Consider the following 18,118-nt stretch of genomic DNA (forward strand, 5'->3'; position numbering starts at 1 on the left):
ACAACTCAAATTTTTAGGAAGAAAATTTTACTTCTCTGGAACTTCAATGCCTTCCCCTGTAATCCAAGGTGGTACCACATACCCCAAAAAATTATTCCCAGGGGGAAAAGGATGTTTGAGAACACACTTTACAGCACTAATGGATGAGTCCCAAGTGCGTGTCCTGAGGGCAATGGTAAATTTAATAAAGGCTCTGTCGGCTTCAATCCATAAACTAAATTATCAAGCTTGTTTCTTCTTTCCAGTGAGGATAATAGTACCTATCTCACCAGCCGTAGTCGGGATTCGATGAATGACCTAATCCATGTAAACGCAGCGACTGGTACACAGACGCAAGAGGTGAAGGATCCATATAACTATCCCTCGGGGTGTGCGAGCTACACTCCCCACGGGGCCTCTTCAAAGGTGCTTTCACAGACTGTAAAGTCCATTCAAACTTGTTAGACTACTTGGAAGACTTTCTCCTCACATCCACCTTCTACTGTGACCTTTCAGGTTTTAAGAAATCAGCCTCACTCTCAGAAGCCTTTTTAACATACTCAGGCCCCATTTCAAACTGCCTTGAAATTGAGCTGCCACCAAATTGGTAGTTCTTACCGGGCAACTAAGAGGTTCCGCCTCCGAGCAGCACCACCTGACCTTGCGCGCCAGAGGGCGGCGTTTTATAACGTCGTCATTGCGTCACTTCAAGTCGCAGCCCAGAGGTGGGCGTGGCCACGCCCTGGCCCGTGCTTGAGACCCAGCGCCTGCGCAGACTCAAAAGCTTTTCCGGAAGAGGTCAGAGTGGGGTGCAGTGCGTGAGGTCCCACAGCATCACAGCACGGATGGGTGCTTGGCTTTCCCAGGCAGCACAGGTGCCTGCATGACCGGTAGGGATGATGCTGTTCAGGGGAAAGGGCTGGGGTGATGAGGAAAGTTCACAAGTCTTCTGGAGAGAAGCGGGACCTAGGGTAGTTCAGAGGGCTGATGACTCAGACCACGTGGATCTTCGTTTCAGAAGGCAGAATTCGTTGTGGGGTTCGTGTAAGTGCTGATGGCAGGCGTAACAGAAAAGAAGTTACCAAGGACCAACTTTCCAGGATTTCCTTGACACTGCACTGGAAACTGGGAAGAAGGCAGTGAGGACTGGCCTGCAGTGATTTCAACAGAAAAATCTCTAACTCGATTTTTGCGGGGTGGGCCTGGGGAGGGGGAAACCTTTCTTGTGATTGCTGTCCTCGGTGCTGAATACAAGACAGCGGTTCTTCGAGGAGGAAACTCGATGAGGGCAGGGGTGGTGTTTGCAATTCCGTGGCTAGAGCTCAATGTCTCCATCAGCGCTGGACACTTGGGCGATCCGCAGCCAATGTTACATTTCATAAAATTTAGGAAATCCAGTACTTCGTTCCAGAAGGGAATTTCATTACTGTCTTTTCTCCCTTAGGGCAGGCACCTTCAACTTATGCACCCAATCAGACGATTTACCTTCAGGCTCCAATCCTAAATTTAGAGCGAGCTCTGTGCTGGACTAGGTTCTTCAGGCAAGGTGAGCTTGCCCGTGTGCCGTGTAAATGGGCTTCCCGAACTTCCCAAATGAGAGTTCTTAGCAGCCAGGGTAAGGTGCAGGGAGCAGTGGTGCTTTTCCCCACAGTTACATATTAAAAAAACACTTTCCTATTTGGAAAAGAGATGGTAGAACTGGGCAGTCTTCCAATAAAGGAAAGACCATGAATTTCCAGTTGGTTCCCAAATATGTTTGCATTCCTGTGTGTGTGTGTGTGTGTGTGTGCGCACATGCATGAGGGACGGTGTTCCTATATTGGTTTACAGAGAAGATATTTTTCTTTCTATTTATTCCATAAAATGTTTACTAGTCTTAGTACCAGCTGCATGCTTGTTTTGAATTGCTTAAGATTAAAATGTGGAAAGAAAAGACGGAAAATATGAAATGTGTTGAATTTACCTAATTCACAATATTCTTAGATGCATCTGGCATAAGAAAACTATGCATCTTAAATAAAAGTGTTTTTAAATGCATTATTTCATTTTATTCAGTATTATATCTCAAGTTTTATTTTTCTCTTCTGAGAAAACAAATGGGCTGAGGTACTAAAATGATTGAATATTGTGAAGCGGAGGACATGTGGTAGAAGTAACTCTAAATGTTTTTACTATTTTAGCAGAAAGCTTCTAATGCAGCTTTAACTAAAGATGACTTCCTTATTCACTCAAGAAATTCGCCTGTCTAAAAGACATGAAGAAATGTAAGTTTCTTTAAAAAGCTAATCTAAATAAATAAATTATGCTGAGTTTATTAGTGAAACGTGTGCACAAGAAGACTTAAAAATCTGAAAGTGTGTCATTTTAATTTTCTGACACTTCAGAGATTTTGGTCTAAGGGAATGTCATTGTCCTTAAGAATAACAAAGATTGAAAGATATAATCATGTTCTATATGTTTTTACAATTATGTTCTATATGTTTTTACTTTTGTTACTAGTATCTAGACAATCTCACCCTTCCTCTCACCCTTTCTAGGCTACACACTAATATTTAATGGACTTCTCTAAGCCTCTTACCCTCATACCTCGTGGGTATGTGACCTGTGCAGTCACAGGCCCTGCACTTGGTTTAATGTTCTAATGTTGTACTCTTAAAATTCCTAATACTTTTTAATAAGGGGCTTCATATTTTTATTTTGCACAGGGCATTGTATTATATAGCCAGTCTTGCACTTATATTTTGTATTAACCCTTCTCCATCTCTGACTATGGGCTCTCATGTTTTCCTTTTCTCTAATTAATCACCAGACCCTCTTCCTTGGTCTTTTAAGATATTTTATTTACAAAAATGACTGTATCAAAGTTTAATTCTACACTCAATAACTGTCCTATGAAACAATGTTTCTTGAGAATCTCTGCAACTACTTGGGAGATGATTAGACTGTTATATATTACTTATGTATTTTTTATCATCTGACATATTTACTTATTAAACATTTAAGAAGACCAAAAACTTATAAAATGAGCTTTGTACCATTGAGAAATTTTTTAAGTATATTCTATATAACAAAGTAGTTTGATAATTCACTAACAACTTTTTATATCTTTCTTCAGCTACAGTTTTACCTTGTGGTGAGTTTGCTATACATACATATAGGTATATACATACCTTGTGGTGAGGCTATACATTCACATAGCCTCTTCACTTATCTAGGGAACCCTCATCTTTCTCTTAGAAAAAGAGGAAAAAATATTTGTATTGCTTTTTCAGACATAGGGAAGTTTAGCATAATTCTAAGTTTGTAACTTGAGATTCAGGAGTATTAAAGTGTTAAGCAAAAGGTTTTGTGCAGCAAGTTACATCGGTGTATGTGTGTGTAGAGATATTTGTAAGTATGTATACAAGGAGATGTTTATTACAGTTTGAATTTTCATCAAAAATTAGAATGTATATGTTTTCAACACTTGAAAATAATTTTAGAAGACCAAGAAGGCTAAAAAAGACAGAAGCAGATACTTATGGTATATGTTAGTGAAAATAAAAATAATTTTACCCAGTTTTAAGTCTTACTAAACTACCTAAGTTTTTTGCTGTCTTATTAATTGGCTTACAAAATAAGTTGAAGTACAATTAAGAAATGAATATGTTATATTGGTCAAGCAATAAAATGTTCCCTTTTAAAAAACTTTCTATATAATAATCTTCATTTTTTTCTAGAGTATTGCAAAGATTAAAGTTACTTCAACAAATGAAGAGTAAATTTGGAGATAAAAACAAGGAAAAGGCATCTCAGATTCAAGCAGCTGAGGCTGCATTTAAAAGGAACCTCAGTCTTTTAAAGGTAAGTTCCCAAGACTTGAGTATAAGGAATTTTTCCATCTTTGAAAAAGTTTTCAAGTGAATTTGATCATTTTATTTGTATAATGTTTTTGTTACAAGTAATAAATAGAATTAATGAAGCATCGTCTGTTTTTTAGACCCATGTAGTGAGATAAAAAATGAATTCTCATTTTTTAAAATGAGAAAAAATGAAGTTTGCTTAAGCTAAATGTTTTCAATCAACCAGAAATTTCAATGACTACAGAAGGAATTTTAAGGTCGTCTTTTATGCAAAAAGTAATAAATATAAGATATGGCTTTCAATCTTTCATCTTTTTTTGTAGGGAGATTTTAAAATACCATAAAATACCTACAATGTACTTATATGTAACACAAAACTATTTAACATCATAACAACAAGAACAATTTGATTTTGCCTTGGTGGGGCCACAGTCCACAGATAGAATTCATGTGCAAGATAACAGATTTTCAAGATCCCTTTGGATGGTGATGGAGGGGGCGGTCAAAGTGTGTGATTGCGCAGGGCCTCACCATTTGGCCAATGTGCCCACTTGGAGTAAAATCATATGTGTAACATTTTTGGCTGCTTGCTATGCTTTGCTTCCAGAATTGTATGGCTTCATCCATAATTAAAACCCTAAAAGTTTGCTTCTAGTCAAGCTTCCAAGAGATCCTATGACTAAAACATTTGGTACTAAGGCTATATTATTTAAGTTATAAAGAAGTGTTTTCAGTTTTTTATTGTTAAATATTTTCATCGATAGGCATGATATAGTTATCTTCTGTCCTCACTAGAGGATAAAGGAAGAGAAAATTCAGTTATCTTCTCAGCTTCTGGCAGTTTGAGCCACAGTAATTTAAGTCACAGCCATAGTGCTACCAAAGCATTCTATATTGCCATATGTCTTACTTGCCCAATGGTGTTTGCAATATTTATTTTTAAATGGAAATATATAGGGTAATCTGGAATTTGCTGTGAAAAAGTCAGAAAAATGAAATTAGAAGGATTGAAGTCTTGATTTCTACTTCCTGCAGCAAGTGCAGGTAATACTGGGTTAATATTTTATTAAGCAAATATGTGATGAATGCCCAGAGGGTTCTTACTATTGAGCTGGTTCTGGTTAGAACGTGGGGACCACAAAACAAGCATTAAGTCAAGAGCTCTTCATTTCAAGTAGCTAACAGGCTTGGTTGATGTCATAAGGTTGTCACACACAAAATATGAGACTTTATGTGATTAAACATTAAGTTATATGAAACGCTCAGCACTCATATTCTAGGAGTACGTGTAAAAAATCTTTGACAGCTCAGATGTTCTAAGAGATCTCAGAGAGGAAGCGAAGCTGGAGCTGTGTTTGAATAGGCAGAAGGCAAGGTGTTCTGGTGGATTGTCTCGGAAGAGCCAACAAAAGAGCCTTATTAATGATCACAGGACCGTGAGCTAACTAGCTTGGAAAGTCACAGAAAAAAGTTGAATATGTATTGTGAGGTCTCTGAGTAAACTGAGACTTTATGTAGAGATAATACAGTACTGAAAGTATTTGGACAAAAGAAAAATAAAAACTTATGTAAAAACCATATGAGAGGATATTTAGGAAAGATTCACTTGCTATTTAGATGCAAAGTCATTTCAGGAATGGAGAGATTGGATTTAATAGAAGTTTGAAGTAACTGTCATATCTAGAAGAAAAATAATGAACTATTTCGGAATCATCAGAAACCAGTGTGATATGGTATTTTTCTCCTGATTGTCAAAGTAATATATTCTCACTGCAGAAAATTTGAAGAGCGAAGAAGATAAAATAACTTTATCCTGCCCACCTAGGAACTAATATATTTTTGTGTATTTCCTTACAGTCTTTATAATAAACACCTATTGAGCACTTGTTATATCCAAGATACAGATGCTGTCTCTTCCCAGTCTTTCTTTTATGTGTTTTGGATAATTATACATGCAATCTTTTATTCTGTTTTCTCTCATAGTTTTTAAATTTGGAAATACATTTAATGGTTCTATTACAGAAATTATTGTGAAAGTAAAATAAATAGGACGTGAGTACAGAATTTTGAGTTGGGAGAGACTTTTAAAAGCATACAGATTAGATTAGATTGTTACCTGAAGGCTTTCAAATTTTTTGAGCCTAGACACATTTTCAAAGATGTAAAACAGATAAAAGTGGACAGCTTGGTCCAAGGCCCCACCCATTCAGCCCTTTTTTGTCTGCCCTGCTGTGGCTCTAAGGAACTGGGAAAACTACTAGCTGCTCTAGTTCTTTAATTTAGAAATGAGGAAACCATAACAACTACTCCTAACACCCCTTGTCAAGATCAGGTTGAGTTACATTAGGATATGCCCTTAAGTGCAGAATGTGCTTCAGAAGGGTTCCATTAAAACTGAGAAGTATTCCTATAAAGATGGTAGTAGCAAACTGGATGGAGATCTTTATCTCCAACCATTACTTGATCTTACTTAGAGGCTCTGGCTAATATAATAAACACGAACAGAATGAGCTTTAACTTTTGGACAGGAAGACCCAGCACTAGCATTTTTAAGTGGTATGGTTATATACCAAGAAAAGCTAAAATTGTTTTAAAACTGGTATTTTGAGTTGAACAAAATTAATGGATAAAAGGTGAACATCAATAGCAATACTACAGATATAGCTGGAAAATATAAGAGATCAGTTTCATATTAGCAATTAAATTATAAAACACTTGGGAATGCTCTTAACAAGGGATATGCATGATTTGTATAAAAAATTACTGCATTTCATTGGAAGATTTATGAGAAAATTTAAGTAAAAATATATGCCTTATTCTTGAATGAGGAGTATTACTTTTCTAAAGTGAGCTGTGACAGAGTTATTTTTAGATTCACAAAATTCCAACAAAATGTGTATCAAACCAAATAAAATTTCTCTAAATGTATTTGCAAAAATAAATTAGCAAGAATATCTAAGAATATTTTTTAAAAGGAGCAATAAGGAAAAAGAGCCTAGTCCCATAAAACTTTTATAGTAAAAGAATGAACAAGAATATAAGTGGAAGAAAACTCACAGTGAGGGTTTCATTAGTAAATATTGTAACAGATAGTGGACTTTGAAAGTAGATTGAGTGATTTTTCCTTGTATTTAGAAAATGAAATTTATTTGCCTTTTAAAAACACAAGCATAATTGGTCTGCATTTGTAAGAGAAACAGAGGATTCTGTTACAAAAAACATTTCCATAACATGAACTGTCATCTCTCTCACCTTTATCCCCACAAAACTTAGTTTTACCCAAAAAGGGCAGTTTGAAAGTCATCTGATGAGGAGGGTGGACAAACACTCCAGAATAAGAATGAATGGGAGAGTGCTCCAGCACATTAGCAATGCCCTGAGGGCTTTCATGTAGCCATGTCCTGGAACCCCTCACAGGGCAGCTGCCAATTAGAGCCTTCAGCAAACTGCCTGCCACCCAGGATGGCCAGCGACTTACAGGTGCACATCTCCTCTTCCCTCCTCACATCTGTCACTTTTTCCAATTCAGGGAAGGATAAGTTTAATGAATGTTTAAGTGTTCCTTGGACCAATGACCCTGTACCTCATGCTTTAGTATCTTGTTTCTTTCATCCCAGAAATTGCACCTCCAGTAGATTAAAAGATTAAACCCAGCCCAGCCATATCTGAGTTTACTGTATACATTTATAGGGAGATATATACTGCTGGGCTGGGAGGCAGGGGTGAGGGGGCGAGGAGGAGATCTCAGTCCATGAGTGTTTTTGCTCCTGTTCTACCTGTCCTAGGCACAAGTCAACTCGTTTATACAGGCACTGAATCTGCCCTTGTGTAACATTTACACCATCATACACATTAGACACTTGTTTTTCTTAATTTGTGAGAAAAATGTAAAATCTGTGTAGAAGAGGGAATAGAAGAATGTACTTCCATGTGCTTATCACTCACATTAAATAGTTATCAAAACATGGCCAATCATGTTTCATCCATATTCCTCCCCTTCCACCCCTCAGATTATTTTGAAGCTAATCTTCAATATCTCATTGTTTCATCTGTAAATAGTGCAGTATATTATCTCTATATTATTTCAGTATTTATCACTAGAAGATAAGGACTATGTAAAGAAAAATTGCAATATCATTATCAGTCTAAGAAATTTACAGTAATTCCCCAAATATCCAATAAGGATTCATATTTCCCTGATTAACTGATTGACAGGAGTCATGAATCTTTAAGTCTCCCCTGCCCTTTTAATTTCTTTGTTGAAGGAACTGGATCATTGTCCTACAGACTTTCCCAGAGTCTGCATATTGCTAATTACATAGCTGAGGTATCATTTGGTATGTTCTTCTAGTTCCCAGAATCCCTATAAATTGATAAATCGAAGTTGTGCTGTGCAACAGAAATATAATGTGAGCCACATATGTAATTTTAAATTTTCTAGTAAGTACTTTTCATAAAATGAAATGAAATAGATTAAATAAAATGTCATTAAAAGTAATTCCATCACAAATATAAAATATCATTTCAAATGCAATCACTAGGCTTTTACTTCTAGCAGCATACAGTCAAAGAACTTTTCAGACAAGCTGAAGAATTCATGCTTCATCTCCTATGTACTGGGTGTCATTTTTTTTTAAATCTAAGTAAGGACCTATTTAAAGTAGTTTTTAGCAAAACTGATCAACTCCATGTTCAGTATGGATTGAAGTAAAATAAGAGTCAAGGCATATGTTCAAGTAAGTATTCATAAATATTAGTTGAGTAAGTGTAATAATAAGGCCATAGCATTGGGAAACATCCTGAAGCTCTGAACTTTTAAATTTTAAATGGCAGGGATTAAGAAGAGTTGGAGATACAAGGTATCTGGATGAATACAATTTCCACTATTATACATTCAATACATTCAGTAGCAAGAAGAGGAGTATAGTTTTATTGGGCTGAGAAATAAGGATGAGGAAGAAAAGTTATACATCCCTCTACATAAAGAGTGGAAGCTAGAGAAAAGACAATTTTGGAGGGGGAAAAAGTAAAAAGAGAATGACAAATGTCATAAAACTTAAGAAAGCCCACAGTTAGGTTTATCCTGAGAAACATTCTAAAAGGGAAACAAAGGAGCCAGGTAAGGAGGAAGACAAGGATTCAGAGAGGTAAGCAAAACATCTGCAGAAGTGAAATACCACTTCAGGAAAAACTGCTCTGGAGTGATAACCTCCTATGGAAATGACGCAGAGGTGACAGTCAAGTTACTAACCACAGGTTGTATTTACCAGGTCACGTGTCCCCACTGTGTCTGCCTTTCAGTGAGAGAAATTTAGTATGCTTATTTTCTGATTATTAAGAAAAATGTTGCCCTGGCCAGGTGGCTAAGTTGGTTGGAGCACTGACCCATACATTAAAAGGCTGCAGGTTCAATCCTCCATCAGGGCATATGCCTAGGTTACGGGTTTGATCTCCCATCAAGGTGTGTACAGGAGGCAAGTGATCAATGTCTGTCTGTCTGTCTCTCTCTCTCTCTCTCAAAAGTCAATAAAAATATTCTCAGGTAAGGATTAAAAATTATTTTTAAAAAGGAAAAATGGTTATAATCTTGTCTATAGGTATTAGTGACACCCAGATCTACCATTAACAATAACTTTGTAATTCTACTTAGAAAAATGGTATAATTGGAGTTGTTATTCTATTTGGTTTATAAAGTAAGAAATAATTTTTCCAGGACTTCGTAAAATCTCACTGTAATCACAGAAAAGTTATTCTCTATCTGCTGTGGCGTTGGCATCAAAAGCTTTTTAGCACATGGCTTTGATGTAAACTTCTGGGATGGGATCAACATGCTAATAGACGGGCTTTTTATCCCTAAATGGTGTTTTTCCCCTTCAAATCACCTTCCTCTAGACAGCAGGTGCATTAATAGCTGTGCAACTTTGGGGAGTCCCTTTAGGGAATTTCCTGTTTTTCCCTTTTACATTTCACACCCATCCCATGCTCCCTGCGCTGCCATCTGCTGTCTCTTTTCTCCTGTTCAGCATTGGCTTCTTCACACCCACTCCCACGCCCTTTTCCATCTCCCTCCGTCTGTCCAACAGCCCTGTACTAAGATTGCTCCAATGCTTTCTTTTTTCTCTCAAATCACAAGGCTCAAAGGACAGATAAAATTTACATGGCCTTCAACCAAGGCCTCTTGTGAACCTGACAAATACAAGCAAGCACGAGACAACATTGGTGCTGATTTGGGAGCATTAATTTAAATAGGACTCAAATGTTTCTGGGCATGGACTTAATGCCTGCAGCAAGGTAAAGTCTTTCCCAGGGTATGAATTACATTTAATTATCCTTGTGTTGCTATAATCATAAGAGAAAATACACGTATCTACAATTTGAGCTCCCGATTAAAGCACAGTACTTGAAATGCCATCAGCTACATGGTATACTACCTAGCAATAAAACTCATCATCCAGATTACCTTAGAAATCTTGTACTAAAAATCTAGAGAGTATAGTGAAAAGGTGTTTTAAAGTGCTGAGGTACCTATTGACCTTCTTTTAAATATTAGGAATATTTGCATAAGTATAAAATTTTAAAGTGGAATATTAGACAAATGAAAGGTGTCATTAATATATTATTTACATGATCTGGACAGACTCAATCTCTTTACTTTTAAGGATAGTGCAGTGTGAGTCTGGGTATCTGACTGTTTTTAGTATCTGAATATTTGACTATTTTAGCCATCTGACTGTTTTTAATGATTTTAGAGCTAAGTTGGCACTCTGAACAGTTTTAGAGGAAGTTTTTTTTGTTTGTTTTCTTGCAAGAATTATTGACACTATTTAAAATAAGGCAGAACTTAGAAGTACCACCTCCACCTTTTATTTTAAAGTAAGAAGCCCTGCACTCTCGATTTGAAACTGGTTAATTAAGCAATAATCAGTTCTCCTACTTCAGTGCCCCTCCATCAGTGCAAACTGTATCCAGAGAAGAGTGGAGGGAAGAGATTTGGGATATTGATATAGCTATATATTACAGGTGCCATTTGTGCATACTACATAAATACATTTTGTTTTTAAACACCGATGTCTATTGCAGGACATAGAAGGAGCAGAAAAGTTTCTACAAGCCCGGATTCACCCATTTCCACCACCTGAAGTGGTTTCTCTTGAGGTGAGAATCTTAAGGAACAACGAATGGTAAAGGAAGAGACTTGATCATTGCAAATTTCATGGTGATTATGTCTGTATTTCAAAGACCAATTTATTCAACTAAAATAAACAAGATAGGTCTGGTCTTTACCTGTCCGCAGAGCCATACTTTGTACATGGTAGGTAATAAGTATCTTGATTTAAACAAAAATTTGATCAAGTGAAAATTGTATAAAGATTTTGTGTCTTTTCACCTAGTCACTTAGAAACAATTATCCTGTTAAACTCTGACAGAAAATATGCACTATTAAGTTGGCAATGTGCCCAACCAAAGTGCTTTTCCGGTTGGCTGATGTTAGACATAGCAAGCAGTTCAGCCCTTCACCAAAAATTCAACCAACGCTATTTAAATGCATTTTATGCAGTATAGTGTGGCTTTATCTGTTTTATTTTGCTCAGTTCAAGAACAGATTGGGAAGATGGTTGGCAAAAATAAACCAAACCATAGTTGGCATATGAATGTATTTTTGATGAAAGGGAATTTACTACATATAGAATAGTTTGATTTGATATTTTTAATGACCTTTTTCAAATACAATTTTGCTTGCTGCCTAACCAGAGATGTGAATTGACTCAAATTTAAAGGCTGAGAATTTGCCCCTCAATTTTCTGTGTCATCTAGAGTAATAAGAAAAGCCAGTGATCAAGGAGAGAAAAAACCCTGGTACAAAGTTGTGCCCTGGGCATGTCTTTTTCTTTGTTGAATTCTCCAATACCTTACTCTGGCCCGTATAGGGCCCACACAATAGGGGTTAATCCAGCCGTGAATGGTGGAGAAATTCCCAACCACAGGCCTTGGGTGGTATTTTCCTTAGCTAGTCTTGCACAGCAGGATGACCTTTATTTTCCATATGCCAGGCTCTTTCTCAGACCGCATGCATAGATGCAGAGATATGTAGAATCCCTCACCATTATCAACTTGAAGAACTCCTGTACTTTTTCAATGATCAGAGTGAATCACTATGTGTTCTTAATGTAACTCTTTGGCTGAGTTTCCCAAAATGAGATCAATAGTGATAATGGAATACTAAATGCCCTCCTGTGATGCAGAGCTTTTGGCAGGTACTTTTCTTTGGCCTCTGTAAGGCAGTCACCCAAGAAACCATTGAAGCTTGTATATACGATACAGTGGTGATATTGCATGAGCTTCTATAACTTGGAGACTGCTAGAGTCAGGCCAGTAATAGAGCACCTCAACTTCCAAGTTGTCTGAATTTAAAATGGTTAGGTAGGTAATCTTGATATTATTTTCTCATTATACAAAAAAAATGGGAATAAATTAAAATTTGTTATGTCAAGTGCTCTGTTAAAAGATATAGTGGATGCATTTTTTAATGTTTTCCCCATGCAATTTAAGGGGGTCGATTCATCTGAAGCAGGTCATGATTAATTATTTTATTGTAACAAATTTAGTGTGGGTAATCATTTGGTATGGGATTTGGAACATTAAACAAAAACATTTAATGACTGCGGCCATAAATGATACTGGTAATAAACACAAGATTGGCCACAAGAGGGCGTGTAAAATCACAATAAAATTCTGAAACCTGTAATTCTGCCAGGCTCTGGTTTTACTGAGAAATTTGAAAATTAACACTAGTAAGTAGCCAGATTTTTTTCTAAAATTAACATAAAATATTCTGTAAAGGAGGTGCATTCTACATATATGTGTGTGTACACACACACACACACATTCAAGTGAATAAACATTTAGACTATTATGAAGAGCCAAGTTCAATTGCTTGATATGCTTTTTTACTTTGGGATTTTTTTCCAGACTCTTTACTGGGCATCAGTAGAAGAATATATTCCCAAATGGAAACAGTTTCTTTTAGGAAGAGCACCATATCCTATTGGTGTTGAAAATCAAAATGAAGCAGAAAATGAAGCAGAAGTTGAGGCACCACAATAACTTCTTCACTTACTATTTTTAAAAAACCTCTTAGTAAAGCTGAATATTAAAGAATATGCAGGTCACCGCAGGAATTTTAAGAATCAAATGTATTCATGTTGTCCTGTTAATTCCTCAATTGACAAAGACATGAGAATCTACTGGCAAGTCTCGGGTTACCCCTTAGAGACCTACTATTTCAAGGCCATGTATTCGCTTTCTATCAAACTCATGCAAGTATTAAAAACTAATATTGAAAAAAACCTAATATTGAAAGGTGGACTGTTTAGTCAATAAATTGCTAAAGGAGTGTTGTGTGTTGTTTTTTTTTAATCACTTAGTCATTTTCATCTAAACAGTGAATACCAGCTGTTCTGATTTTTCATTTTGTAGAATCTTTGCTTTTCAGTTATTTTATTATGAGGGTGAGGCACAGGATCAAAGTGATTGTTTGCTTACTATTTTAGTTTCTTTTAAACAAATGAAAAGACAGTCACACTGAACTGCTTTAGTATAATAATACGCTATCAGAAAATAGATTCAGAGGATTTGGTTCCTCAGAGATAAACTTCTAAAAGTTCTGTAGAAAACAACTGAAATAAAGCATTTGTTAAGTAGTCAGTTTCAGCAAGGCCCCAACTGGTTCTGGAAAAGGATACCTATTAAAACTGGAGATGGTTACTGGATTTTGACTTGGCAACCCTGTGAGTGCAAATAACTCCTCTCTTACCTTTTTACCTTTAAACTTGCCCTTCCCTCTCCCTTCTGTTTTCATTATTTCTGAAGCGACTGTCAATCAGAAAGCTTTGGGTCACAACCCTACACAGCTCTGAGATCCTTCAGTGCACTGCTGCTTGAACACTTGAAAAAATTATACTTTTCTAACTATGGAGGCAGCTCCTACTGATAAGGGAGTCTATGCTACGTTACAATGAGAGATTTTATATGCCAAACTGGTTTGTTTTTATTTAAAGAAGGTAATAGGAGAACTAAAGCATTGAAACGTTCACTGTGCTAAGTTTCTTTAAACTATCATCTTGGAAATACCCTGGTCGAGTGGGTTCTGGTGTGGATAACAATAATGTTGTTTTCATAATATGCGCTGGCAGACTAGCATACTTCTCTACAGTTTTAACAGTTGTAATTAAGGAATAAACAGCACAGAGTGTCAGTCCGATGACAATTTCATCTATGGTGTCACAATACAAAATGTCACAAAATATTAGAACTGTTACATAACTATAAAGAGTATCAGCTTAAAGGCTGAAAGCCTTTTAAAAAGACAGAGAAAAGAAGAAAAAAGAAAACTGGCACGGAGACCAGAAAAAATTTATACCTTCTCAAGAATGTTCTGTCATGAAAATAAATTGATAATTTTTTCCTGTTACATTACAGTTTGGTTTCTAGCCATCCAGTTGATTTAGCAGGAGAATGCAGTGCTTTTTAGCAGCTTTGAATTGGTAAACAGATTTAGATGTAGTAGAAAGGAACATGAGGAAGTTTTTTTTTTTTTTAACATCCAATCTTTCCCAGCATATGCACATAAGAAGGTGAATGAAGCAATGTGAAACTTATTTCTCTTTAGTCAAGTGAAAAAAAGGCTAAACATTTGTTGAGATGGTAAAATATTGTGTCAAGCAAGTAGGCACATTCCAAAATTAAACAGTGGTTGATATGTTAACGTCCTCAAATATTTGAGCGTACACTTCCTTTGAGTTCTGTAAATTAAATCACCAGTAGGTTAGATTAAAATACAAAATGAATAGCAATTTAACCATCTCAAAAAAGGTTCAGGATTTTTCTTCCCTAACCTAACTTGCTAAATAGTTTTTTAAAGAAAATGGAGACAACTGTACTTGAACAACAATAAAAAACAAAATAAAATAAAGAATGCTTAAGTTTAACATACTCTGGATTAGGATTTAGGGCAAAAGGGAAGGTTTTTCTAGGTTTTAGCTGTATCATTTCTCCCATTTCTAGTTAATATCTTTAAAACTGCCAGAGATGACTTTATTCCTGGCCCCCACAGAGCTTTCTCCACCCCTCCCCATCATATAGACTGGAACAGATTGCACCACACGCGGTGTGTGTGTAATTTCCATAGGGACCTAGATACCTCACCAAAGGTCTTTATGTGGAATATATTCCTTGTGGCATATTAGCTTTACATAGGAATTTCCAAATATTGTTCTCTTGAGGAGAGGCAAAATACCATGTCTAATATACATTTTTGTACACAATTAGTAGTAATCAGAGGAAAAAAGAAATACCATCTACTCACACCTCCCCACCTCTAATTTAGTCCTCTTTCCATATGCTACATTGTACCTACTATTTATCCTTCATGAAAACTATGAATTCATAATTTTTTAAGAAAAATCGGGTTTTCAAAATAAGGGTCATTTCAAGAATTTGTTTGTACAGTCTTACTTGGATTATTGCAAATCTATGAATAGTCAAAGCTCATTTTCTGCTGAAATACTTCTAGTATATGAAATTATTAAGCTGTAAAATGCTAAGCATCTGAAAGAGCTGCAGTTTTTTTCCGAACTTCAAAAATTAAATTTTGAAGTACTAAGGAGAAAGCCTAATACTGTGTAAAACAGACCTCTGGTCTTCCCCGTGCATAAGGAGCAGTGTGAATGAAATACTTTTTCTCTGCATTGTGTACAAGGTGTTTTAACTGGTTACCTTAAGACTTAGATGAGAATACGAATCTTCTACTTCCTTTACAATTTTGTCTTCTCTGCCTCATTCTCCCTTTCCATCAGACAAGAAAATAATAATCAGGTGGATATGTGGAGATATTTTTTATCAAAATTAAACTTATTGGGAGATTATTTTAACACTTCCGAGCTCATTGGAAACAGACTAAGGATGAGGTGAGGCTGGGTCACATGAAAAAACCAGAGCTTGCAGTCACCGTTTTTAGACAAGAGGAAGATACTCTGTTTGAAACCACTGTCAGTATAAAATGTGATGCATAAGGCCATCAATTTGACCTATCTACAAAATATTTTATTTTCCTTCCTTACTCTATTAATGTCTTTTTACTCTAAGCCAGTTCACATGCTTTTTTATGTTATATTTAAGTCTGTTATTTGAAACAATGTTTTAAATTCTCTGAAGAGTTTCTTCCCCCTTTTTAAGAGTTGCCCAAATATAATAGTGACCATGGCTTAAATGACACTTTATTTCAATAGTCTATTTTGACCTCTACCACTTTAATTAGGTTGCTGACCAAAATCTACACTTCAGAGAAGGCAAAAACTACATAGTGAGTTCAAACAGGGAAAAAAAAAAAGGTAGAAAATACAGAGAAGGGAAAGAGGGAAAAATTAACTTTTTGAGAGCTTGGAGTTAGAACAAAAGTCTTTGTCTCTGTCTCCCTGTCTTTCTCTGTGTCTCTGTCTCTGTCTGTCCGTCTCTCTCACTGGTGGTGGTTTTGTTTCTCTTATATTTAGCAGTTAATTTGTCTTCCTAGGAAATTTAATTCCCTAATGCTCATAAAAAGGATGTTCAGAGTTTTCTGGGGCAAACATGGGGACATGTCAAGCTTCAGCAATTAAGGAGAGGACTGATTGGTGGAATTGACACCTGGCATTGTGATCCCCCTTTCTGACTACACTGAGATTATATCCTTACTAAAACCCAAGATGAGGAAAATGACTACAACAAAGACAGAGACTAAAAAATGCTTCCGGACATCATCTCACCTCTCAGCCAAGTTTTCTTGCTTAAGAAAATGGACCACGTCCCCTAACTTATAATAATGTTTTGAAGTTCTTGCTATTTTAAGAACTCTTAATTTGTGTTTCGGACAAATACTGAGACTCAGCTAAAGTAGTGTCTAGATTGACTATGATACAAATTAATAGTGAATTGAGGGGAAAGAGTGAAGTGTTCTTATTTTAGAAAGTGATGATTGAGGGTTTTCTCTATCTTTTTTAATAATAATTGGGTCATTTAACCTCCACTGTTCGGGTCAAAGTGTTCTTTATTATTCCATCCTAAGTCTGGGTCATCAAAGGACGAGTTTAATGTTTTGTACAGTTTTACTTTGGGGACAACACAGTCAAATTAAAGGGAGACAAAATTCTATTTATGTATTTTCTGTAGCCCATCTCTATCTTTTTACATCTCCCAATACAAGATAATTATTTTTCATACCTTATCTCTAACTATTTATAAGCTCTATAACAGTTATCAACATACCATTGCAGTAGACTGCTCTACCAGAAAAAAATACTCAGATGTTCAAAAGAAGCAAAATCTAAAGCCTTTTAAAATGTCCAGGAAACAAAGAGGTGGATAACATTCAAGCACCATTCATTCATTCAGTAGGTCTTACTGACGGCCTAGTCTGTAGCAGGACCAGTTCTAAGGACCGAGAATATAGCAGTAAACAAAACACCCCCCGCCAAAAAAAAAAATTCATGTTCCATGGGATTTATATTTTGAAGAGGGCAGTGGATAGAGAGGGTTGAGAAAGTATTCAAGTAATCAAATATTACAAAAGGTAATATTTGATATATTAAATGGTGACAAGGTCTATTATAGTATGAATAAAGTGTTTTCTTAAAGTGCAAGAAAACAAAGCAGTCTTTATAGTTTCTCAGAAAATATGACTAAAACAAAGAGGCTTCTCGCCCGATTCAAAGGTCTTGGGGTGGGGGTGGGGGGGTTCAGTGAAGCAACACTTTCTCTGCTCTTACCAGACTGGCCAAAAAGTCTGTTTAGTTTTTTCCTTAAAATAAAAGACGTATTTTTCATCTTCACCAATAACTTTACTGATTTGAATATTTTTTTTTGTTTTTTTTTTTAAGATTTTATTTATTTATTTATCTTTAGAGGGGAAGGAGAGAGGGAGAGAAACATCAATGTATGGTTGCCTTTTGTGCGTCCCCTGCTGGTAGTTAGCCTGCAAGGAACCAGCCTGCAACCCAGGCATGTGCCCTGACTGGGAATTGAACCGCGATCGTCTGGTTCGCAGGCCTGAGCTCAATCCACTGAGCTACGCCAGCCAGGGCTGATTTGAATATTTTTGAGAATGTTGGCTATTTCCCATGTGGGAACAATAATGGTTATTGTTCTCAATAATGTCTCAATTTGATTGCTATCAACTTCAACTGATCTACTTGATTGTAGAGCATCTTCAGGGGAGAAATCTCCAGCATGAAACTTCACAAACCACTTTTGATACATTTGATCAG

At 36.2% G+C, this 18,118-nt stretch overlaps 1 protein-coding gene across 12 annotated transcripts; it reads left to right on the top strand.

The window, feature by feature from the left end:
* Positions 1-740: 740 nt before the first annotated feature.
* CEP15 (centrosomal protein 15) lies at positions 741-13,231 on the top strand. Of its 12 annotated transcripts, none has more exons than XM_037040816.1 (6): positions 741-869; positions 1,424-1,525; positions 2,160-2,243; positions 3,699-3,822; positions 10,902-10,976; positions 12,792-13,231. In XM_037040816.1, exons 3-6 carry the CDS (start codon positions 2,191-2,193, stop codon positions 12,924-12,926), a joined length of 387 nt encoding a protein of 128 aa, XP_036896711.1. In that variant the 5' UTR covers positions 741-869; positions 1,424-1,525; positions 2,160-2,190; the 3' UTR covers positions 12,927-13,231. The 12 variants fall into 12 exon arrangements, with proteins under 12 accessions (XP_036896711.1, XP_036896712.1, XP_036896716.1 ...); XM_037040817.1 differs by having other exon boundaries at positions 2,163-2,243; XM_037040821.1 differs by having other exon boundaries at positions 741-854.
* Positions 13,232-18,118: the final 4,887 nt, after the last annotated feature.

The sequence above is a fragment of the Sturnira hondurensis genome, unplaced genomic scaffold, assembly GCF_014824575.4.
Source record: "Sturnira hondurensis isolate 20B ecotype Veracruz unplaced genomic scaffold, ASM1482457v3 Scaffold0002840, whole genome shotgun sequence".
In the NCBI taxonomy this organism is placed as follows: Eukaryota; Metazoa; Chordata; class Mammalia; order Chiroptera; family Phyllostomidae; genus Sturnira; species Sturnira hondurensis.

Excerpts from the sequence above, each read along its gene's own strand:
- CEP15 (XM_037040816.1), top strand. The coding sequence starts at position 2,191 with ATGACTTCCTTATTCACTCAAGAAATTCGCCTGTCTAAAAGACATGAA. Across the intron at positions 2,244-3,698 it reads TCTAAAAGACATGAAGAAAT|AGTATTGCAAAGATTAAAGT; the intron begins GTAAGTTTCTTT and ends ATTTTTTTCTAG. Across the intron at positions 3,823-10,901 it reads GGAACCTCAGTCTTTTAAAG|GACATAGAAGGAGCAGAAAA; the intron begins GTAAGTTCCCAA and ends TGTCTATTGCAG.